This window comes from Macrosteles quadrilineatus, unplaced genomic scaffold (genome assembly GCF_028750875.1).
Source record: "Macrosteles quadrilineatus isolate MER2022 unplaced genomic scaffold, UCM_ALF_1.0 Scaffold_3__2_contigs__length_128488019, whole genome shotgun sequence".
Taxonomy (NCBI): domain Eukaryota; kingdom Metazoa; phylum Arthropoda; class Insecta; order Hemiptera; family Cicadellidae; genus Macrosteles; species Macrosteles quadrilineatus.
In genome coordinates, this window is record NW_026542596.1 from 923,355 (window position 1) to 948,938 (window position 25,584).

The 25,584-nt window shown below is 31.6% G+C and overlaps 1 protein-coding gene across 1 annotated transcript in view; it reads right to left on the bottom strand.

Annotated features, from left to right (window-relative positions):
* The window catches only part of LOC128988408 (basic salivary proline-rich protein 1-like), a 34,200-nt gene extending 11,944 nt beyond the window's left edge, over window positions 1-22,256 (bottom strand). Inside the window, exon 1 of the mRNA XM_054409663.1 lies at window positions 22,251-22,256. Coding sequence (XP_054265638.1) covers window positions 22,251-22,256 — 6 coding nt within the window. The remainder of the gene's footprint in view (window positions 1-22,250) is intronic.
* Between the last annotated feature and the right edge of the window lie 3,328 nt (window positions 22,257-25,584).

Consider the following 25,584-nt stretch of genomic DNA (forward strand, 5'->3'; position numbering starts at 1 on the left):
TTATTTTAGTCTTGCATTATGTCCAGCAGTTCAGGGGCTACACACATGGATTTTATTCAGTATAATTGATGTAGGTTGTCTCCTTGTTTTATCAAACTGTTCGAAGGTTTCAATGCTGTTAACAACCGTGTTATATGTTACAAAGGAAACGCTCAGCGCTACAATGTTCGTGTTAGCAAACTGAACCTACAATCGTGGAAACAAACTGGTGTAAACGCATTGATACACTAGTTTGGTTAACTTTCTTTTTTGCCCTTGCATTACAAATTCTTTTGTGGTATTTAGTTGTTGATTTATTGCTGATATATTTAAATGGGTTATATTAGAATGAACAATACCTACAGGTTTTAGAAAACTTGTACATAAGGACTTTTTATAAATTTAATTTATATGTAGTCCAAGCTAATACAACAATGGGTTCAACAAGAATAATGTCATGGCTAAATAAAAAAATATATTAGGCCTAACCTAGACCATGTGTTGATAATTTAACAGCTGATTGTTGTAGTGTTATTTCATTGTTTTTCTTTGTTTGGATGTTGTTTTTCACAATTTGCATTTGTGGTTAATAATCCAGTAAATAGAGGTCTGTTAACTTACAAACTGTCCGGTGTTTCTACATTTTTCATATGTTGTCTAGGATGGTAAGTAGGTGTTTCAACGCACAATCCCCCCCCCCCCCTACGTGCCCTCCACCATATAGGGAAAATCGAAGAAAATCGGCAGTTTCTTGAGATTTTCGCCTATAATTCCGTTTTGATCCGTTTTAGTGAAAAGGCAGACAGTTAAATTTTCTATGATATACGTTAGAATTTTGTGTCTACCACTGCTAAGAACATTTTAAACACCTACTTACCATCCTAGACAGTATAAAAAAAATTAAGAACTACCGGACCGTTTGTAAGTTAACCCCCCATTTTTGTTTCTTTTTACTGGACTATTAAAGTGTGTTCCTTATGTTATGTGTGTGTTTCTAAGGTTATGTGCTCAATCTATACCGTTAATATTAGTGAATAAAGTGGTGCGTGGATTTCATAACTTTTATTTTCCTAGAGATCGTTGTATTTAACCACAACGGGCTCTGTGGCTAGTACAGTAATACAAACAAATAATCACACATGATTTTAATAAGGTAATAAATTGAAATAATAAAAAAATAATAAGTACAGCTGAGGTATTTTTAACTTTATGTACAAGGAAAGTTCACTTTAGAGAGGAATTACGACCTTAAAGGGCAATTTATGAAATAATGGATAGTTTATCGCTCGTTTTCGTCATTTCGAAGGTTTCTCGTCATGACGAACATTTTAAGTATATGGTTTATGGGGGTGTTTATATATGGATTGCAAAAATATAATAGTGCTGCAACCTGTTGGTAAGCCTTATAATTTTTTAATGCTATTGATATTATAGTTCAGCCGGTGATACAATTTAGTCATAGCGATTAACATTTTGAAATAATAGAAACAAAATCCACTATATCATCATTCTAAAGATGAGAATGGTGTTATCCGAACCATTGCTAATGTGACAGCTTGTTCATTTACCAAGTGTATTGAGTTACAGTTTCTACAAATGTTTGGATCAACATTGTCTAGTTTTTCTTATTATAAATGTAAAAATTATATCTTTGTTAGGTTAGGTTAGGTTAGGTTAGGTCTGATACCAACTAATATGGATAACGCAAATTTTATTCACTTGCTTAAATTATTTCTAAAAGTTTATATTTACGTAAGTAATAAAATGAAAATGTATGCAATTGCAATACGAAAGTTGTCAATGCAGTATTTAAAAACAGATAAAATACTATATTTTCTACGAGGGCTAAAAATTAAGTTTGGCCGTTTCGAGATAATTTTTTAAGTTCGAAATGAAGTCGAGAACTTAAAACGATCGAGAGCTGGAAAACCCTTCCAGCCTGTGGTACGAAGGATTTTGGTTTCTCTTTGCCAAATTTGGTTTCTCTTTGCCGAGTTCGTTTGGTTTTTCTACCCGACCGATATTCATGACTAAAGGTCTCAAATTGAAGGTATGCACGCACAAATTTGCCATCAAGCATCGGCATGTATTTATCTATAATCCCAATTAGGTTATACGTAAACGAAATTTGCTCTCATGTATTTCTTATGGGAGTTGAATTTGGTTTATCTTTGCTGAGTTCGTTTTGCTCTTCTATCCGACCGATTAACATGATTGAGGTCTCAAATTGAAGGCATGCACGCACAGATTTCACATCAATCATTGGCATATATCTATAGGCATATACCTACCACATTACTCGACCAAAAAAACACAATTTGATTCATTTCGAATTCTTACTTAATTTTAAGATGTATTTCACCAGTTAATTATATAATCCTACATATTTTTAGGTCTAAGAACCTTCAGTGAAATACCGGCTTTCATTTAAGCTATTAGGTATTCAAATTGGACGAGTTTCAAGCAAAATAGGTGAAAAACCAACATAAAATTATTTTTCATATGTGTTTTACTATAGCTTCAGTAGGCCTATTGTTAATGTTTTTTATATGTTTCAGAATCAAAATAATCAGTAAATTATTTGCTTCAATTTGAGCTATTGATCGTTTAAATCCGTCAAGCTCAAGATACTGTATGACTCAATCAAAAATCATAAATTTGATTATTTCTCGGATATTATATTTATTTTAACGCTGCGGAGCAGCATGGGTACTCTAGTTCTTACTAATATTATTACATATTGCTGTCAAGATGTTTTATAATGTTCAAAATTGTATCAAATATGTAATCAAGTATTGACAAACACTATTGTTGTTTAGTCTCCCCAAAGTATGTTAAGAAAGCAAGAGCAATCATAGATGTGATAACAATCTTGTTATCTGAATTTCCTGTGAATAACCTCGTTCTTTGTTGAGTCACTTGTTAAAGAAAAGTCTCTTTTGCATACAAACATGTTTATGTATCTTCATTTGCGGCATGTATTTTACAATAAATATTTAAAATACGTTTTGTGTGTGTGATATTTCATCATTGTTGAAAACAAAAATCTATAAAATGTCTATGAATGTTTAATTTGTTTTAAAAGTTGTATCATTGAACTCCGTACAATACAAAAGATTCCTTGTATACAATGAATCAAACTTTAATTTTCATTAACTGTAGTAACTAAATATTTTTTTTAAATACATATTCCATACTCTGATAATCACACATAGATTTTATATTGATAGGGCATTATTTCTATTTAATTGTGGTAAAAGTAATAATGATATAAAATGTGTTTTGTTGTGTATTTTTGTTAGGCAGTCACTTATAAGAAAAGAAACAGAAGACTGATTTAAGGTTGGAACAACATAACACATATTGTACGAGTTTGATTCAGACCCATGTAAACAAATTAGCTTATTTCAACAAATACCATTGGAATCAAAGTTCCGGCTTCATAAAACAAAACTTTTTAAAACTGGATAATTGTTTTAAGCGTTTGATCAGATCATAGCACGAACCTCTACCTCTAAAGCTAGTTGTTAGTAGTTGCAGTTCATTCGCTTCTTACCGAAAGCGGTTGAACTCATTATTGAGTAAACTTAGCCACTAAAGGAGCCTTTCAATGATTTTGACTCTGCTGACTCGACTAAGGATAAATGGGTTCTTCAACGGAAAATATCTCCAATTACTTCTCTGATCTCGCTCCTTTTACAACTTGATTTTGTAATAAAAAAACTCCTTGCGGCAAATCGAATTATCATATTAAAAGTGAAAAACATAATACAAATATTTGGTTGTATTAGTTTTACGTTCACTGGTATCCTCGCCAAAAAGAAAGACATTTAAATATTTCCAAGCTATTATTGTTGTGGCTGAGATGTCTTAGAAGAGGAAATGCAAATACGTATAACGTTTGGTCATATAACATCATACATGCCTATATTTTCTTCCATTTAAAAGTTATACGCATTTTGTAGTTGTGGCATAGGCGTATATTTCAGTGTGATGGTATATTTATATTTCGAAAAGTGCATAAAATGAAAAATAAAACAAAAATGATTTAAGATTGTATACAGTAAAAGAGTGAAAATGGTTTGAACTATTATGGCTACGGTAGATGTGTATACTATATAATACTGTAAATTTAAAAAAGCAAATTTTATCAAACTGTGTCCTCCCTTATTGCAAACGCAAAGCTCGAGTATAACTGCAATTAGCATTTATACTTATATTCCAACCCCGTACGAAGGACGAATACTCTGCTAATACCTGATATCTTCCACAAGAATTGTTTTCACAGTTAATCACCAATAATGCTTGGTCCTTGCAAAGTAGTTATAAGATATTTTAAAATCCAAACGCTGTTTTTACTTTCTCTCCCTTTACCATAGTATATGGATAAAGTATTGTTTTGTCAAAATTTTCGAGTTTGAGTTTAGAGTGGATTAGTAGATATATCAGTTTTGGGGCCCCCAGAACACAAAAAAGTGGTTTTCGATGTGATGTCTGCCTGTGTGTATGTGTTACCCATGATAAGGTTTGTCGACAAGCAAATGGGAGAAAGCATGTGTCAGATCACTGATACAGTTTATTTTATATTGTTTTATTTTTATGTCATTATGTCAAGTTCTATCAGGTTTCTTTATTCGCCTTAAACTTCAGCTTAAAATAATTTTGTAATGGGTAATAATGTGTAGGCCCTAAACTAAATCTAAATATGTACTTTACTTAAATTAGAATTATTCACCCTCACTGTACTCAGAGACATTACGAAATGTAACTTATTTCTATATCCAAGACATACACTGCATATTGAGTAAAAATGTGATCACGGTCGTAAGTAATAGAACCGTTTAAATAAATGACAGTGGAATTTCGATATTTAAAACTAATTACTCCGATGGTTGTTGGGTTGTAAACTCATTGTGCATAAAACTTCATTGGGGTTTTCATAGTATCATACACGCATTGGATGTTATGCTTCTGATTGACAGTATTTTTAGTAACTATAAGGCAACGAAACGCATTTTGTTTATAACAGCTACTAATTACATAGATTATAATAAGAAATGTCCTCTAAAAATTATGTTAGTTTTTGCACATACAGTTATTGTACGTCCATCATGTTACTACAAAATTTTTCTGAGTACTAACCTTGATTAAGCATTTATTTAATGAAAATTTATATCAATAGTAATGAAACCCTTGTACCACAAAGATACAAAAACATACTAACAGTTTATTGAATTCACATAGCTGTAGTTTAACCCAAACATTTGTAAGAAATGACATTAGTAGCCTTCTTGTGGAAAGTTATTCAGCTTGCAATAAATATGCTTGAGCTTAATATGCAGCCATTCTCCTTTATGACTCGTCAGCTTAGTTTTTTCGTTTTTGTTTGTAAGCCTCTTACGTTTTTACATTCATTTGATGTTTTCTATTAGTTAAATGACGTAATTTGAGACTATAACCGTTTACGTCGAGGAGACATACCTGTATTACGTTTGAATTATTTCTTTTGCAGGAATTACACACTGTGCTCTTTACTGATAGTGTTTTAGGTTTTGCTTCTAAATTATTTTGTTGTTCCAAAGTAGGCTTTAATAGAAGTATAATAAGATAAAAAAACACCCCACTCAAGATCTAGTGAGGTTATCTTTTGACACTTTATACGAACCATATCATACAGATATTTAATTTTTCATTACTCTCCTTTTTTGCGGGAATCGATATATAAACATAGATGATTAAGAAACATGATAGATCAATATCCGTTTGATTTTAAAATTAAATTTTCCGAAACGCCTATTGGGTTTTTAGTTGGAGGAAGATCCATAAATGTTAATTGTAAAGAGACTAAGGTTTTATCTGAGGTTTAAAGTACTTTGAAACAGACATTTCTGAAAGTTTGGATAGCCTTTAGTTCAAGGGTTAGTGAAGGCTTAGATTTTCGTTGAGAGGGTCATAAACTGTGTAAGTACTAGCAAAACGTGGACGATTGCCATTATTTATAGTAGCTTTTTTATTGCACGATATTTTATTTTTTCTAATTAATTATTACATCAGAAAGATAAAACGTTGCCCTACAATTTAGACTTTTATGATTTTGATATACACTTATTAATGATATTTCTTTATTAAATAATTGTATTATTAATTTAACATTCCGTAATAGTGTTTATTTTTGTTGAAAATATTTATATTATTCAATAAACAACAAATAATATTATATATTGGCCTCTTTGAACTTTTAAATTTAGTTATACATTTCATTAATAAACAAAAAGATAACAAAAATTAAATTGACAAATTCTGAAATTTATAGATTTTTATATATTTGTGCTTTCATTAATATTCCTCTAAAATAAAGGTAACCTATTTATCCCAACAACAAGTCTTAAATTAACAGAAAAAACCTAACAATCTATTCTTCAAAAAATTCATATAAATATCTAGGCTTCAAATATTGCAAGGAACCTAAGCATCCCTTGGAGGGCCTTAAAGGGTTTCATCTCTCTAAAATTGGTCTTCAAGTGATCGAGGATCTCCCACTAGTGCTTCTCCAGGTAATATCAGTTTTATTAAAACTACAGATTGTTCTTTTATCAATAATAGTCATACAGATTATACTGCTTGTTGACATCTATTATTTTTTTATAATTTACAGTGTTTATTTTTATTTACGAACCATATAAACATATAGAATGTTATGTTACAAACTATGAGATTGTGGAATTGTGAAATTAACCAAGAACAACTTCAACATGTAATTAACTAGAACAGCTTTACCCGATAACAGTATTTGGGTTAGGGCACATTTAGGGTAGTTATCAATTTTTAAAGTATGGTTATAACCGTGTGTACAACATATCAAGCTATAAAGATATGTTTCATACACATTTCATATACATTTCATTTCGGTGATGATGTATCAATATTGTTTGTAAACTTTGGGACCGGGATCAATAAATGCTACAGGTGCATACATTGGATTTTATATGCAAATATATAGGTTTGCAACCACTCTTTGGTTTAGTTATTAAGGAACATAATTCTTGATAAGAATTTTTTTATTATTTGATCATTTCTTTAGTTTTTAAACAAAAATACGAATCCTAAACTATGTATCAAAGTTCTAACAAAGTATGGTTTGATTAAAAAATGTATAAAAAATAAACTACCCCCATCAAACAGTGAAAATATTACATATACAAAACATAGTTGTTCATTATCATTACATTTATCATTATTTTTGATCTTTTTCCTATCATTTCATTACTATTTATGTTAGTTGTTTACACTGTATCTACTTACTAAATTTATATTCAAAAATGTATACTAAAATAGTAAAAATGTTTGACTTTCAACTTTATTCTTAATTTAGATGTGTTAGTACTGTCAGAGGGTTTTAGTTAGGATTTGAAAACCCAACCACTGTTTATATTTTTTTTATCTAAATTATTGTATTTTAAGTTTTCACCTTTACCGTTGTTAGCTATACAGGGTGAATAAAAAGTGGCGTGCCGAATGCGACCCGTCAATATCCTACCGTGCCACTAGTGACCGAAGAATTTGGACTGGGAGGTGAGTAATGAATTACCACTGATTAAACATTTATTCTGAACAAAAACTAAACTGAATTTCACTCTAAAACATTAATGCGAATCGTTGTCACATTAAATAGTAAACAAAATACATAACAAACATAAGGTAACAAAGCAAAATTATAATCATAGTAGTTATAATCGTATTATTCTTTTTTGGGTTCACATTAAATGCTATAAAATTTGTATAACATGTATTATTTAAATATGCATTATTTGTACCTGTAGTGTGTGTTATTAGCAATTCATTGAAGCAAAATTCATAAATGCAAACCCCCTTCAAGTGACACCTCATTTTGAAGTGTTTACAAAAAATCTAAGAATGGTGAAAACCAGAGTTCAATATCTCTTCTCCATCCAAAATGGTAGCCCGTCAAATGTTTTGAAGTCTACACAAAAAAGATAAGAAAAAATAAATGTAATGATAATACTGGCTACCATTTGAATAGAAACTCTGGTTTTCACAATTCTTTAGGTTTTTGTAAACACTCGAAATAATGTGTCACTTAAAGGAGGTTTACATATAAAATTTTAAGTTGGCTCCAACACCCAACCTTTTAGGGGAAAACTTTCAATTTTATAAAATTAAACTTCCTGCTAATATTGCACGACCACCAAAAGGACATCTCTGTACGATAACTTAGAAAAATATTAGATGGGGGTTCTTTACTTTTTACTCATCCTGTATAAGCAGCAAAAATATTTTTTTACATCACGTATTTACTGGGTAAAGTACTCGTTAAACTTTTTTTATTGAAACAGGAAATAATATTGAGAATTTTAGGAATTTCTCAATTGAAAATTAAATCCTTGAAATTGAAATATAAATCTGTAGGTTATCACTGTCAAAGTGTATGCATAATGTTTTTCAAACAATCTCTTTTCACAACGTATTTCCTATTAATAAAACGAGCTACAAATCAATTATGAGAAATAACATTTGCGGACAGTGTGAACTATTTTTGTAAGGCTGCTTACATTTTTTGGCAAATCCTAAAAACCTAAGATTTATGCACAAACAATCTGTGCAAGATTTTTTGCCACAATACGTCATGGCTCGTATACTACAAGACCTAGTTAAGTTCATTGTTGTCACAGTCTTGTCTCGTCGTGGGTTAATTGTTGAGTCCGTGTTAAATTGCGTTACCCTAGAACATTTCCACTACATGTGTGCTATACTGTAATACGCTTTCATATTGCTATACATATTATCATTGACTATTATTTATACATGCACATGAACACTTTTCAAAGGACATAACTGTCTTTTTAATGATGTTATACCTGTGTTACACAACAAAGTCAAATTGTATTGCCTGTCCTTTCTACACATTTCACATGTTTCACGTTGTACAACTCATGGTATACGATAATGTTCTATCCATATGCTTTTCACTATAATTCAACTGTAGTTTGAAAGATAACACCGACATTGCCACAGTTTAGTGAAGGCCAAGCGTTTGAGATAACTCTTGGCAGACGTGATCTGAATAATACAACGAATATGGTCTGAGAAGGGTTATAACGTAGCTCTTGGCTACTGAATGGCTTTTGGACATTGAAAGATCATCTAGTATTCGAAAAAAATACCACAGTAAGGAACTAAGCCTGTGTAGCCACAACTCAAGGCCTTTTCTCAAATCTTTACAACTAATTGTTCTCTAAATATCTTTCGTTTCCTATAAAATTTAATGGACTAAAATATAATATTGTTCTAGGTTCGTTAACAACCATTTTGTGATAAGGACCAAGGATCATAGGAAACGTTACACTTCTACTTTGATTTTGAAAACTGGGTTAATAAAGAAAGTTTGAAATACCACTTTTAATTATTCTTAAAAAAGAAATTGCATGAGATAGCTGCGTATACTCCTGGTTATGTTATTGTACCAGTTCAATTATTGCTGTCCAAGAATTTTAGGGATACAAATGTGATTTGACTTAACAAATTTGACCTAAGTGAAAATTTTGCACAGTTGTTTAGTAAGCCAAATTGAAAAAAATGTCCCCATAAATCCAACACATAATTGTTGTTAATACAAAAGTTAAAGAACGCCTTATAGTACACCTTTTTTTATTACGAGGTTTGCCCTATATTTAATGGTTATTGAAATGAATCAAAGTTAGTATTAAATTTGAAATTCCCATGTAATTCTTATGAAGGAAAAGTAAATAGTTGCAATTTGCTGATTTATGGATATCTTTTGAACAATCTTGGTAATTTTTCATTTTATACTAAGTTATTAATATTTTACATGAAATCACACTTTATTACTCTCCCCATAGCAAGTACTCGTTAACAATTTTATTGTTAGGATCTACACGATTTTAAAATTATAATGGGGCAGTTTTATGTTTAAAATGTACAAACTAAAAAAAATTTTTTTAATATTTTAAGACTCCGTAACATTCGGTTCTCATGACCCAATCTTGCTCATTCGGAAACTCATTCAAGTGTTTCCAGCCCTACACGTTTATTTTTCATTAATTTTTTATATTTACAATGTTTGTTGATGCAGGAAAAACTATGCGTTAGGTGTTTGAAAGAATGAATTAAAACATGTTCAGCCAAAACAACAAAATAGACTTACAACCAAAATAGCCTATTCTTAGTATTTAGTAATTATATACACTTAGTTGAAATATAAAATTGCCATATTAAACCCTCTGTAGAATAGTACAAGAGGTTCTATTGTGTTCTAGATCTAAATGGTTTAAAAGCTCTGACGAACACTTAAACTAATTTAGCATTGTTAGTCTATATTCTAGGTGCAACAATTAAAAAGTTTGATTTTTTAATAACCTCTTCTCTAGCCAAGATTTGAAAGGCAATATAAACACTGTCGTATAAGTAAAACTGTTATAGTGCATAACAATAAATTTTATGGGAGAAACACCTTATTTTTTACAACATTTGTAGGCAAATCTATATTATTACTCAAGCTTAGCTAGTATCATTTCGAGACATTTAAAAAAAATTCTTAATTTTAGCATCATGTTTTTAATTCTTTAATTTATACGTGAATAACATACTGACATTAAACAATATTCCTCTAACAATGCATGAATTGTACTGAAGACCTACAGATTAACTTATATTTTTTCTTGGTTCCCATAAGATTCTTTAAAATCGTTAACAAACAAAATGAAACCAAAACAGAAAATAACAAACCAACACACTTTAAGATCTGTTCAAAGTCGATTTGGTGGTTCGGTCCCAATAGAAGTACTTCTTGAGTCATTATAAATAAAACTACTATTTTAAACAGGTTAGTTATACGGTAATCTTGTTTACAGCCATCATAAATTTTCAAAAAAGTACAGTAAAGTTGAGTTAAATCCCGTTGAAAACAAAGCCTCCTTACACTAAATCCGAATCAAATAAAAAAAAACGAAAAAATAATTAAGTTAAATTGAAAGCCAATTGTAAAATTAGTTGGGCAACGAAACTGTGCAATGTAGGGCAACTAGTTGGTCTGAATTCGCCCCATGGTTCTCATACCTTAGAAAATGAAGTTAACAATACAATTAATTGTAGAGAATGGTTTTTGTTTATACAGCTATAGGTTTTAGGATGTCGGTGATTTAAAAATGTAAAAACTACGGTTTTAGAACTCTTTGACCTTATAGAACCTAAAAGCTCCAACGAATTATTTAATACCGAAAAATAGGCTAAAACAGCTCTGCCCCCATTATCGTGGTTTAGTCAGATATTTAGATTTAAAGGCACGCTTCATAGTAAATAGGATCTTTTACTCGTATTCCTACAAAGATAGCGAAAGCTGTTATGTACGAGTAATTATTTTATTATTAAAAACATCTTAATCACCTAATCGGTTAATTACGCAGTCTTAATCGGTTAATTATGGTAGATTCTGTGGCATTGGTTTCGTCGTAAATTTATTGCAAACCGACTTTTTATAAAATGTTACAGATTCTTTATTTTATAAAAAGCGTATTCTTTATTTATATTAACAACTAGGTTTTTGTTAAATAACGTGAAATAGCTACGTCAAAATGGCCGACCATCAAAGTATATTACTGCAGAGAGCGACATGCAACGACGACGGCCAGTGCTGTAATGATAACTTGAAGAAAACTCAATGGAATGCTTTGTTTGCCATTTTCTTTATACAAACCCACTGCTCATGATAACATTTTTACTGTATGAGTAATAAATTAAGTTTAGAACTTGTTTACATACAATACAAATAGAATACCGGAACCAATTTTCATGACGCTGTATTTTTTTATTCATTGTTCAAAAATATTCTTGATAACTGCAAAATCATGCGACCACATACGAACCCAAGAACGTAAGAGGCATGTAGCATGTGTTGCGAAGGTATGGAGGCGTATCTAGTTCCCAAACACATGGAATATTTGAGGTCCATAAAGTTGCCCCCCCCCTCCCCACCACCGATTCAAGCACTAACGTAAAAAATTGTACCAATCGTTAGTGCTGGTTAGTGCTGAAATCCTAATTGTTAGTGCTCTTTTGGTCCAAGTGTTATCATAAAAAAACTGTGGGCGAGGCCAACTTTATATAAAGTTAGACCCCCCAGTACAAAAATTGAGCATTAACGTCAAAAATGATACCAATCGTTAGTGCTGAAATCCCAAACGTTAGTGCTCTTTTGGTTCAAGTGTTATAATAAAAAACTGTGGGGTGGGTCAACTTACGAGAAAGATAGCCCGCCCCCCCCCCCCCCCCAGTACAAGAATTTGACCAGTAACGCCAAAAATCGTTAGTGCAGTCCGTGTAGTACCAATCGTTAGTGCTACGTTAGTGCTGGTTAGTGCTGAAATCCCCAAATGTTAGTGCTCTTTTGGTTCAAGTGTTATTATAAAAATCTGTGGGTGGGGCCAGCTTTATATAAATTTAGCCCCCCCCCAGTACAAAAATTAGCACTAACGTCAAAAATGGTACTAATCGTTAGTCCTACGTTAGTGCTGGTTAGTGCTGATTCACCATAGTTAGTGCTCTTTTGGTTCAAGTGTTATTATAAAAAGCTGTGGTGTGGGTCAACTTACGAGAAAGCTAGCCCCCTCCAGTACAAAAACTTGACCACTAAAGTCAAAAATAGTACCAATCGTTAGTGCTACGTTAGTGCTGGTTAGTTTAAAAGAACCATTGATTATCTTAAAGGATTTTATATTATTGTTTACTGTATAAGCCATTTTTGACGTTATTCCTCAATATTTTGTACTAGAGGGGGGGGGGCTGACTTTATATAAAGTTTTCGTCACCCACAGTTTTGTACGATAACACTTGAGCCAAAAGAGCACTAACGTAGCACTAACGATTGGTATAATGTTTGACGTTAGTGCTCATTTTTTTGTACTGGGGGGGGGGGCTAACCTTAAATACAGTTGGCCCCACCCACAGTTTTTTATAATAACACTTGAACCAAAAGAGCACTAACGTTGGGGATTTCAGCACTAACCAGCACTAACGTAGCACTAACGTAGCACTAACGATTGATACTACACGGACTGCTAAATGTGTGAATGGTTAAGCCAAGAGGTGTATTGTATTTCAAACCTCTTGAAGAAAGTTCTTTCGTTTTACAGGTTATTACAAAGTTGGTTAATTAAAGGTGGTAGGACTATTCGATTATGTTAAAAAGCAATGTTTATAATAATATCAATTAATGTATTAATTTTGGCTTTTGTTGGTTTTTTATTTATAATCACATAAACAGAAATATTGAAGTTTGGGTTTGAATTGACCACCGTAAAACTAACAACGCCACAGATTTTAGCTCGCTCACAATTCATTGAAAAGGAGCGCTGAAGCGCTCAAACCTTGTTCTCATGCCAAATTTGATTTTACAGTGGGAAAGTTTTGTCTTGGAAAAACATTATGTTTCTTTAAAATATTTTACTATAAAGTTTTTATCCAGCAAGATTGTTTACATAATTATTTCAATACGATTGAAATCCAAAATTTAAAAAACTAAATAATTTTTCTACTTACCTATTCATCCACAATATAACTTGTATGGAATGTTTTTACTTTCAACAATTTTTACATTTATAACATATGAATAATTAATTGTTATAAATAAGCAGTGCATAACATTAATGAAGGAAGTGTATTTAGCAAATACCTGGGCCAGTATGTGTAGTCTATCAGTGGATCAGTGTATTTGTTTGTGTGATAAAAGTAGGTGACTAAGAAAGAATAAAAACACATAATCACTCCCTTAACACAAAATGGAACTGCGAAAATAATTTGAGGCATGACACTTTTACTCTTATATAACAACTTTGGTATTATTCATTAGCATGAATATGTTTTTTGATGAGTTGTGTTCTTCAGTTTTGGCCACTTAGGCCACTATATTGCATATAGTGCTTCGGTCATAACTGATCTTAAAAATGTTTAAACCCGAAACTGAATATAACGTTTAATTTTATTCAAAGAATTTGGAAACATTGATCAGCTGTCTTTTTTGGAATGATAAAATAATATTACAAATTTAAAACAGTTTGATACTTTATTGACGTAGGACATGCATTTTATAATATAGCTATTCAGCTAGTAGACACATCTGTGAACATTATGAAGAGAAAAATTCTCGTTTACATCAATCATAAGGTTTATTACAGGACAAGAGACTATGATCTAAAGCTGCTGTATATTATGTACGAGCAACACGCAAGTTCTTTTGACGGTTAGTCAATACTCGAGAAACGGTTTAACGTGCGTCATGTATTACAAAATTGGGTTGTAACTAAAATAGTCAGCAAAGAAAATTTAAAAAAAATTAGTTTTAATAATCTAAATACAAGCAAAACGTGATTTCCAATAGCATCATAGTTTAGATATATTTTAATATACTTGATGAATATTTTAAAACTGTGCTTTTAAAACCCATTCATTACTATTGTAAAATCAAGAGGTACAAAGATTTTTCCCACTTCATATAAATTGTAACGCAAGCGCCACAGCTTCATGGCGTTACGCGCGAGCATGCCGTTCAACCGGCGTTTTTTTCTTGGATCAATATTTTTCTAAACTCAGCCGGCTCACCTGTTTTCTCGCCCCTGTCTTCTATCGGCTATTAACACAATAGCGTCGGTAATTCCAACTTCGTAGAGAATGAATTATCAAAAGCTAAGTTTAAATTTTTACCTTTTAGTAAACTATTAATATGTTAGGCTAGCAGTAAATTTCGAGGGGGGAAGCCGACCGGCTTCGCTACTACGCTGGAAAATGTAGTAAGTAATTATCAAGTTTGATTCCGCCTAACGGCCCATGACTACCGAAATGTGGCACAGCTACCTGTAGCTATAGATTTGAACCAGCTACAAGTAATATTTAAATTACTCTATTTATACGTATAACTCCTGCTATACGTATAACTAATTCGAACTCTAATGATTTTCCGTACATGTTTAATGTTTCATGTTAATGAGAGAGAGACAAATTGGTCACACAAGTAGCTGATGTTAAAGCCCGGGAAGTTTACAGGACCTGTGGCTCAAATCGATACAACTCCTTCTCCAGCCTTTACAGTCCTGAGCAATTCATGTTCTAAACTTGAATTCTAAGAATTCGTGTACAAAGAATAGTATTCCTTTGTACAAAGAAGGTATTCCTTTGACCAAAAAAGTTATTCCGTTGTACAAAGAAGGTATTCCTTGTTTACAAACATCCATCACCTGTTAATTATACATTCAGGGCAGAAACTGTTAAAATTTGGTTTGTGTTAAAACATGGTGTACATTACGGTTATTTCAAAACAATTGTGAACACTTCTTTCTTTTTCGCACATTGAACCGTAAGTAAAACAGAAATTAAAATTGTAACCTTAAAACTATCTAGAAAAAGTAAAAAAATAACTAAATGTATGTTTTTAGCTATATTTTTTTCTTAGTGATCTTCAATTTACTAAACCAAACTTCGGTTTGGTTTTTATTCTATACTTTTATATGAGCAAGGTTTGCTTGTACGTATGCTTGTATACTTGGTTGCCTGCTTGCACAAAGATCTCGAAAACTGCTTTCCTTCAAATGTTGTAAATAATTTATCCCTGGCCTAAAAACGTGTTTAATGCAATTGAAAATACCAACAAAAATCTAACTACGTAAAAAATGTAATTGAAAGTCAAAAGTCTCTGGACTTATGAGTTACCGAGTAACAATGTTGGTTGAACAAAATCTTGTAACTTGTGTTTATAATAAGCCATCCATAGTATAAAGCAAATTACAAAATACAATACAAAGGGGAAAACATCAATTGTTACTATTGAGCAAAGACTACACTGAAGATTACACGATATAGGGGTACAATGGAAATATACTATACCGAGCCATGGCTCGCTCCCCAGGTACATAATTTATAATATCTTAAGAAGCATATTATTCTACATTCAAATTATCTTTATCAATTCTTTCCATTTCAGGCTTACAGTGTGTTGTATGATATTAAGAAAAGTAAAGTTTGAAAAAATCAAACTAATTTACAAACATAAGTAAATAAAAATCTCCCAATGTTATTACATTTTTCAGTGCAGGGGAAGGTTTATATTGTGTGCAATATAAACTATCAAGTTTTACACATGAGTTAGAAAGTACATAAATTTACCTCAAGATCAAACCACAAACCTCTTAAACTCTCCTTAACGATACTCAAGGGACCATTGCACTGTATCAATCGACAATTTTAACCTTTTCCACCTTACATTGCTATTAGATTTCATCTATAGCTACTCTAGATCTTTTTTATGCGTATTATATGAAATTTTAAACCATACAATATATTTTACAAGGAGACCTGTGCGCAGATTGCGTATTTTAATTGGGTTAAACATTTTGTTCTGAGGCTAAACGAATCCAATGCAATACCATTTTAATAAGGAAATATTATCTTTTATTTAACACAGTCAATAGGTGAATAAAACTGCTAACTTACATTACATTTAAAATGTTGATTTTACTTATACACAGTAAAGAGTGGGGAGCGAGTTGGTCTAGTGGTTGGATTGCGGGACTCTGGTTCCAGGGGTCCTGGGTTCAAATCCTGCTAAATCACCAATGTATTTTATCTAAGTGATAAGGCCGTGACCCCTAGGTCTAGCCTTAAGTAATGTGAAAAACAATACCGGGCTCGTGCCTAGCGTCCTAGGACAAAAAAGTAAAGAGTCACTTGCCAACCTCAATCAAGTTACGATCAAATTTAGTAAACTGTTTCGTCTCTAGTTCACTATCTGGCTGCTTAAACATTTAACAGGAGCATCGCCTTCAACAATGCTTCAATATACAGTACTAATTTTGTTTAGCCCAACAAAATGGTTTTGAAAGAAATTACAACATTTTATGTTTTCAAGGTGAAAATGAGAAAACCCCATAAAACCCCCCATAGGTTTACACGTTTGCTAGGATCATTTTTGCTCGAGTTATTGCGCTAACGGACACACACACCTATATGATATCTATAAATATATGAATTTGAACGGAGGGTGTTTTTGGACTCTGGGGGCCTCAAAATAAAAAAGTAAATGGACCGTGAGACCTACGGTAGCTTATTCGCTAAAATGATCACACCAGTACAAGATTCGATTAAAAAATAACATTAGATTTCCTTTTATTCGCTGCAAAATGTATTTTTTTTTTTCTACCTCTATATAACAAGTGTATAAGTTCTTGCTGCGTCTATATGCTAGAAACTTTAAATACACGATTCTCCAATACTTTAGCTTGAATATTTCTTAAAAATATTTAGCATATTGCAGTATTCTTTTGATTTTTTCTGCGTAACAGGAAACAGACTAATAAAATTGCAGGCTATCTAGCAAGATATATTTATACCATTTTTAATTTTAATTAACAAAGTTTCTTTTCGTGTTATTTTTATGATGATTTTCTGTTGTTGACCTTGTTCTTGCTTGCATATTAGGGTAAAAACTTTAACATAACTAGACCAAGCAAGAACTCTTGTGATCTTTGTACAATCACTATCAACTACAATATACTACTTTAAATCACATTACTCTATTACCTCTCGGTCCGCCTATGGCGATGTTTCCTCCTCGCCTGGTATTTTAGCATTTCTACAGACGTTTTTACTAAATGCCTACTAGCGAAGAATGCAAGGGAGTTTTATGGTATCAAACAAATGATGGCATAATTAATTATTTATTGTTCTTTACACTTAAAATTAATCAACAAGTTTGGCAGTTTAAAGCATCTGAAGTTGGTTTCGGTTAGACCAAACAGAATATACTACTTTTTTGTAAATACTACTGTTGCCAAAATACTATGAATTTACAAAAATACAATTAAAGTATGTAATTTTCTCAGGCGATAAGGTAATGATTAAAAATAGTTTAAAATCTGCACCAAATGAGGATTCTTTTTAAATTCAAATTTCCTTTAACACTTTTACAATCTTCCTTATAAGCTATGTTAAAATATTCTTTCAGATTGCAAATGGTTTTTAATACAAATGAAAATGTTTAATTAATTTGCACATTTATTTTGCTTAGCTTTCGATGGTTGACGCAATTTTTATGATAAACTATTTTTGCGTCATAGATTTAGAATAAAACTATAAAAAGTGTAATCTTTAAATGTATCTTTGAATATAGCCAGGATAGTTTGCAGATAGATAGTGACAATATAGCATGCATATCTATGCAGGCTCCGAGCGGTGCTATCAACTTCCAAGTAATACATAATTCAAGACTGGCAGATTGTAGTCCTACCTTACCTCAGCAAGGAGGACTTATTTTGTGATTTTTTCAAACCATCGATGGTGGAAATAACTAGTCAGAACATTGTCGGCCTTAGTCAATAACTAGTCAGAACATTGTCGGCCTTAGTCAATAACTAGTCAGAACATTGTCGGCCTTAGTCAATAACAAGACTACAAAATTGCACTACTCTTCCTACACTCATCTCTATTCATATTTTTTCTTAAAATACCTACCTTCCTATGGTCGCCATTTCAAGTAAAAGTATTAAGTATATTGAATAAACAGTTTTAGAACAAAAATATACGTTTAATCAAATCTTAGGTCTGCTACTAAACAAACTAACGAACTGCACCATTTACATTTGGCACAGAAACCTGTTCCAAACTGGAACTGAATTCACTGTTTGCAGGTAACGGTCTGGCTAGATGAAGTAACCAACGAAAGTGTCTGGCTTTTGAGAAAACTTCTTTTGATAGCTCCCCAAGTAACATAAATCAATTTCCAACTATAAATCAATTTGAAAAATTCATATTTTTTTAATATTTTAATATGCCAATGATTAAGCCCAAAACCGGGTTTAAGGTTAAATTAAGCAAAGAATGGCCTCATATACGTTTTTCTTTGGTAGCAACCCTATAGTCTATAACAATTTCTAGTTTATTTATGTACCTGTCATTTAAACAGGTCCATAAAAAACAAAATGAACCCGGCGTATGAGTGTTTCTCAAGAATGTTAGCTCGGTTTCTATTTATGTTTTCCATTGCAAGTATTTTACCACATGGCAGTAAACCTAGTTAAAAGATAAGCTGTTCAGGTGGAATCACGCACGTGGTTGTGCCAGGAACCGAAACTGATTAAAATCATTATTTTAAGGATAATGTCATCCTACAATGTTATTACAACCTTTGATTAAGGAGGTTGGCAGTTCCTGCTTAAAAAGAAATGACTGGTTTACAATAAAAATGATAATTCAGAACTTATTTGCGCGTTATAGTATATTGTTATTGTTCTGCTAGTATTTATAGAAAAATATATTAAACTTGTTACTTAGTTAACATTATTATATCTTGTTCTTGTTACACTTTTTGTCTCCGGGTTTTCACTAATTGTGTACCATACCATACCAGATAGTTAACAAACGGAAATCTTGAACTGCCCTGTAAAAGTTAAGTTGTTGAGTCTTGACTCAACAGCAAAACTACGTTCCTCTTTCCCTATCGAATCTGTTTTTATCAAGATGGTGAAAACACTCGTAGTGAGTAAATGGAGAACTAATCTAGAGCCAGGGAAAATCAGCTGATCCAATTTTCCCTCGCCCTAAATTAGAGCTTGGCAATCGACTACTTTCATTAATATCATGGCGTTATTTTATTTAATGTTTGATATTTATTGCATTAACTACAAAAATGTTACAAACATACTGTTTACTCCATCCATAGGTTTGTTTGCATGTTAATAATTATAAAATGAACGTAGTTTGGTATTTTTGCAGGACAAAGGATTGCCGGGCAACTGTTGGCAGCAATGATGAATATTAATCTAATCCATTGTATCTGTTGGCAATACTGGTTAGCGTGACCAGCTGGCCCCGGTGTATTGTTATAAATGATTTATAGTTTAAGTGTAGGCTAATCAAAATGAACCGTAATTATTATTGGTTTTTTAGCGATTGAATCAGTACACGTTATAGTATTCTTGTTATTATGTATGTTTATCGAAACGCACTCAAAGTTATTATTTTTGCAGCGTATAGAGGGGAAAACTGCTATTTAATTATATAAAATATGGAAAATCTTTTAAGTTTGAACACAGATGTAATGAAATAAAAATATGTGTAAACTAAATCTTTCAAACCCAATTTATAAAACTATCAGTTATCGTATTTATGCAGACCTTAAAGAAAGGGTTCACCTCGGCATACAAATCCGGGACTCTGGCATCCAGGATTATGCAAATGGTGTTTTTGTCCTGTTACAGAAGCTGATTTTAAATAGGTGGTTCCAACAAATAAGAGTTTCTCCAACAGGCTTAGTGTAACCTAGGTTGTGCATGTAAGGGGTTTTAAATATTAATTACAATAGGTATTTTACTAATAATAGACACCAAAAATATGATTATCTGACGTTTATATTTGTGTAGAGTCAGTATTCTTGGCCAAGTCTTAATATTTACTTGTAATAAGGTTACCTACATAGACATAAACAGAATTTTTAATACTTTATAATGTTTCTCACTCAAACCTTAATTAAATTTATTTTATTTTTATAGTTTTATACCCTTTAGCTATTCCACAGGACAAGCAATATCTTACGGATCTAAAGAAGTTATAGAACACCACAACAATTTAGCCATGACACAATGCATTTTTAATCGACGGTACTGTTGCAAAAATATATATAAGAAAAAGATTAAATGTTTAAGTGACACTAGATGATCGTTAAAAACGTTCTGCTTTCAAACACAACGTGGAACGAAAGGTAAATGAATAGCCTGGTTTAACTTACGATACGGTACGGTTTGCATTTGCGTATAGATAGAGCGAACTACACGAAACAATAGCTACGCCATTTTTGGAATATCTTTGATTCATTTTAGTAAATTCCCCATACAGGAAATAAGCTAATTACCGTAGTACTCATGGTAAGACATAACAATAAATATCTCTACACAGACTTACTACTACAGTACCAGACCAATTGAAAAGATAAATCCGCAGTCTTGTTGATCATGTGAATGTGATTCATTGCATATGGAAAACTTCATTTGAAAGGAAAGCTAGATGTGTAGTGATGTTTTATTACAGCCCACAATATAAGACGGGTTTATGTCAGTATATGTAGGCTACTAATATATTTATATGAGTTTGCATGTTACGAAAAAATTAGGTTATATAATGACGATTCAATTACAGCCACTTTTTAAATGAAGTTAAAAGACAACTTAAAATTCAACGTATTAATGACTTAATTAAGACTCCTTTTGACGATGAAATATCTTTATTTATTTATTTATTTATTCTTTCAACGGTAACACCATTTTTACATTCGAATATACATTAAATACGATTAAACCACTTTATAAACGTAGCATAATTAGGTAATAAATATGAGCAATAATAAGAATATATCTTGTTAGTATTGAGTTCTAAACTTGAATTGAATTAGTAGTTTAAACTCAATGTAAGATTATGAGATAATCGTGCTTTCAGCCGACATGGGGTTTACCCTTTTTGACATTGGCCTTTATTTAATTTAAACATACCAAAGAGTAAAATAAGGTGTACTATTTCCGCAGTCATTTCATACGTTTTTAAAGGTTTAGTTTAATTCTGATACAAAATTCAGGGCATATTTTGGATCCAAAAGCAGTTTACGTGATCCTCTTCCACGTGGAACTCTGTACATATTTTAAGTCTTGTAACGGACTATACGTTGGAGATTTAACTTTCATACATTAATAATATGGATTTGCCTTGTTAATATATAACGACCTTTTTATTATCTTGGAAACCCATTGGTATACCTTTAAGCAGTAAAAAATCTAGATGAAATAACATATTACTATACCTCTACTATTTTATATTTTTTCAGTAATACTTTTAGGGTTGTTGTTGAGCAATGTATCAATAAAAGATAAAGTTGTGAAACGTTTCAGATGAAAATAACAATTCACATTAAGGGTTTACTTATAGATCAAAGACATTATATCCACCATTAGAGATCAAAGATGTTAAGTTAAACCTTAAGTTATGGATACTTCCTAAGCAAGGCAAGGATTTAAAGTTAAAGCGTGTGTTCTTGGTCAGCCCTTTCATAGTAAAGATCAAAGAAAAACACTAATCCGCAGTTCGTGATTTTCAACGCTACCAACCAAACATCAAGTAATATATTATTCAACAATGTTAGAGTCGCACCAGTTCCTGTGTAATCGCATGTGTGCGAATAATAGTGTAAACATGTTACAGACACTTACAATCATTGTGATTAAGACAATACAAAAAAAATACTAGTCATAATTAATTTAACTAAAAATATGTTATCGGAAGGACTCAAAAAGCATGGACTTAAAATGGATAGAACGGATTGTTGACTCTCTGATTGCCGATGAAACGCCATTATAAGGAAATTAGCTCGAAATTTTCAAAAAATTGATTTGGTTTACGAGTTTTAATTACACTACCTACTAATATCTTACTATTTTTTGATAGCTACTAAACGAAAGGTAGTTAACTTAATGTTGATGTCTATCTATTTTAATTTGAGCCGAATATTATTACTGTTACTTGCCTACAATCAGTTGAATAATATTTTTTTTTTATTTGGACAAAAGTAATTGACCAAGTGTCTTTTTAATTTCTCACTTTTTTGTCAGTTTTTTTTCTTCAAACAGTCAAGAAAAAACTTGACTTTGAACTTGAACTGGTTTTTTAGATCTTACATTTAAAATGAATGCAATTAAGGTAGGAAAACGTGGAATCCTTTGAATCTAATACATAGCATAAACATACAGTTGAGTTATACATTTAAAATATATACATACAACAGGGTTCTAATTCATAACTATACAATTTTCTGACTCTGAAACATAAAAGAGCCTAAGTAAGTAAAGTAAGTTTTACATTTGTCATAGTAACTAGTGCAATACATGAACCATTAAAATGCATACGTTTTAAACACGTAAAGCTGATGTTGGTAAATGAAAATATTTCTCGCTTTATTTATCCTGGATTTAACTGATGAAATAATGAACGCACTTTAAACCATCGAACTGAAATGCACCTGTCGATGTTTGTTTGGTAAATCAAGGCATTTCCTACTAATTAATTAGCATATACCGTTGATTCGATTTAAACACCCACAACCCGTGACCTTTAGGGATAATTTTATCAAACACATGAATTATTTTTTCTGGGTCTAACATGGATAAATAATATTTCTTATAGTATAGCTGTAATTTTCTTTATAAAATTTGTATCATGTTTAATACAATAACCTTAAACACTTGTAGAATAAATTACATATATAATTAAATGTACAAAATTATACTTATATATAAAATATTGCAAATTGGTTTATTTCATCCTATACTATTGACGTGTGGTCAAAAACACTTTTTACCTTCCCCGTAGCAGCAAACCTAAGCACTCGTTAAATCTAATGTTATTTAAATTGGGAGTAAATATGTCTTGGAAATATTTTAGTCAAAATGTAATCAGACAAGTTTAAATTAGCTTAGTCTGCAGGTTTGCTGCGGCGGGGGTATTTTCATTGTCGCACAATCTAAATGTATACAGAAAACTGGCTAGCTTGTTGTGCTGTGTGTGTTTGGCATAGCGTGTGTTTGAAATTGCTCAAAATATGTATAACATTCTTGGTTATCTAATGAAAATAGTTAGAGATAACTTGAAACCTTCTACCTAATGGTTTAATAAAAATTCTTCAGAGATAACCAAACACTTTCCACCAGAAGAACCACGGGAAAGATATGATGAGGAATACAGACAATTTATGAACTGGTACAAATAAAATAAGTGAAAAAGTATTCATTAATACTATAATGATTTTAAAATAATCTTAAAATATTGGTGACGTGACCAATTGGATATTACGTCAATTTCTCTTGCCTGCATTCCTGTATACCACAACGTCGCGTTCAATGTGTCACCGGTGCAACTAACGTATTTCTTAAACAAATACTGTGTTTTAGATTTGTAAATTATTACCTTTTTAATTTACATTATTCTTACTAGAAAACGGCGCATAAATTACATCATTACAATCAAACTACATTATTCCTTTCAATGTTTTATTTTTTAGTAATAACACATGCTTATTACGCTTAATAAACATACTTTATGCTGGTTCGTGCTAAGCATTGATGGCGTATTTCGGTCAAAGTTCTTTTTTTTTTAGATATTATGTTAATTGAGGAAAATTTTCTATACCCTGAACTAATATTTCCCCAGACATGTTATTTATTTATAGGGTATCGTTCCATCAGTATTTACTCTATGTCTGGACTGTGCAATAAAATTGTCAGTATTATGCAATCAGGGCATCAGGTTCAATTAGTATTCAATAAGAAAACGCTATCAATATACTGTGAATTCCTGAAAAACTATGAAAAGATACTAGTTCTCACTCTGTTATATAAGTAGTGTGTACACATTGGCAACTGATTGTTACTTAAGTGCATCAGTCGCAACAGAGTCAATCAACAATGGCGTTGCAAGCTGCAATCTATATGCAACACGATTGGACCTACCAATCTGTATTCATACGTTATGGAAATCTATACATAGTTAACGTATTCTGACGGTTCTAACAATGCCCGGTCTATTGAGCTTTATTACAAGTTAAAATATATACAGGGTGATTGATACTCAGTGTGACTAATCTTTTTTGTGTAAGTACAAAGTAAATGAAGTCTGATGATGCATATAAGAGGTTCCAAGTCTAAAAATTAGCTTCCCAAAGAACTATTTTATGTTCTTAAAAAATAGCTATGTTTTTTAAATTTAATACAGCAATTTCTCAATTACCTGTAAATGGATTTGGGTAGATAATGTCATTTTCGTGTTCTACATTAAATTTCTAATATGAAAAATAGAAAATGACAGAGTATCAGTAGTAAAAACTCCATTGCAAATAGATTCAAAGATAGAAATTAAGGTATTTGATAAAAATTTAAAAAAAATTGGTCTATTGAATTTTTCTACACCCTGTATACAAGAAGGTGGCCGAATATGTTAAAAACTGCACCATTTTATAAGCTTTCCAACCTTATGCTACAACATCTAATCACCCTGTATATGTCACATGTATACATATGTATATATGTAATATACACATATATACAATATACAATATATACAATACAATATTTTACAATATATACAATATACACATAGAATACACATATACATATACACATATACATATATACATGTATATATGTATATGTGTTCTAGCATACTTTGATATCTTTAAAAGTATAAGGAAATCTTTATAGATCAACTATTATGTAGAACTAGCTGACCCGGCGAACTTCGTATCGCCTAAGTTATAGGTTTCCCCTAAGACAGACCGATGGAAAGAAAGTACCGTTACGTTTAATTTTCAAGATGATCTCGTTCGCATCGCTCAATCACGTCCTGGTTGAAGTTCGTTCGCTACGCTCACTCACCTTTGGGTTGGAGCTTGTTCGCTACGCTCACTCACCTTTAGGTTGGAGCTCGTTCGCTGCGCTCACTTGCCTTCAGGTTAGCTCGTTCGCTACGCTCACTCGCCTCTCTCGTTCGCATCGC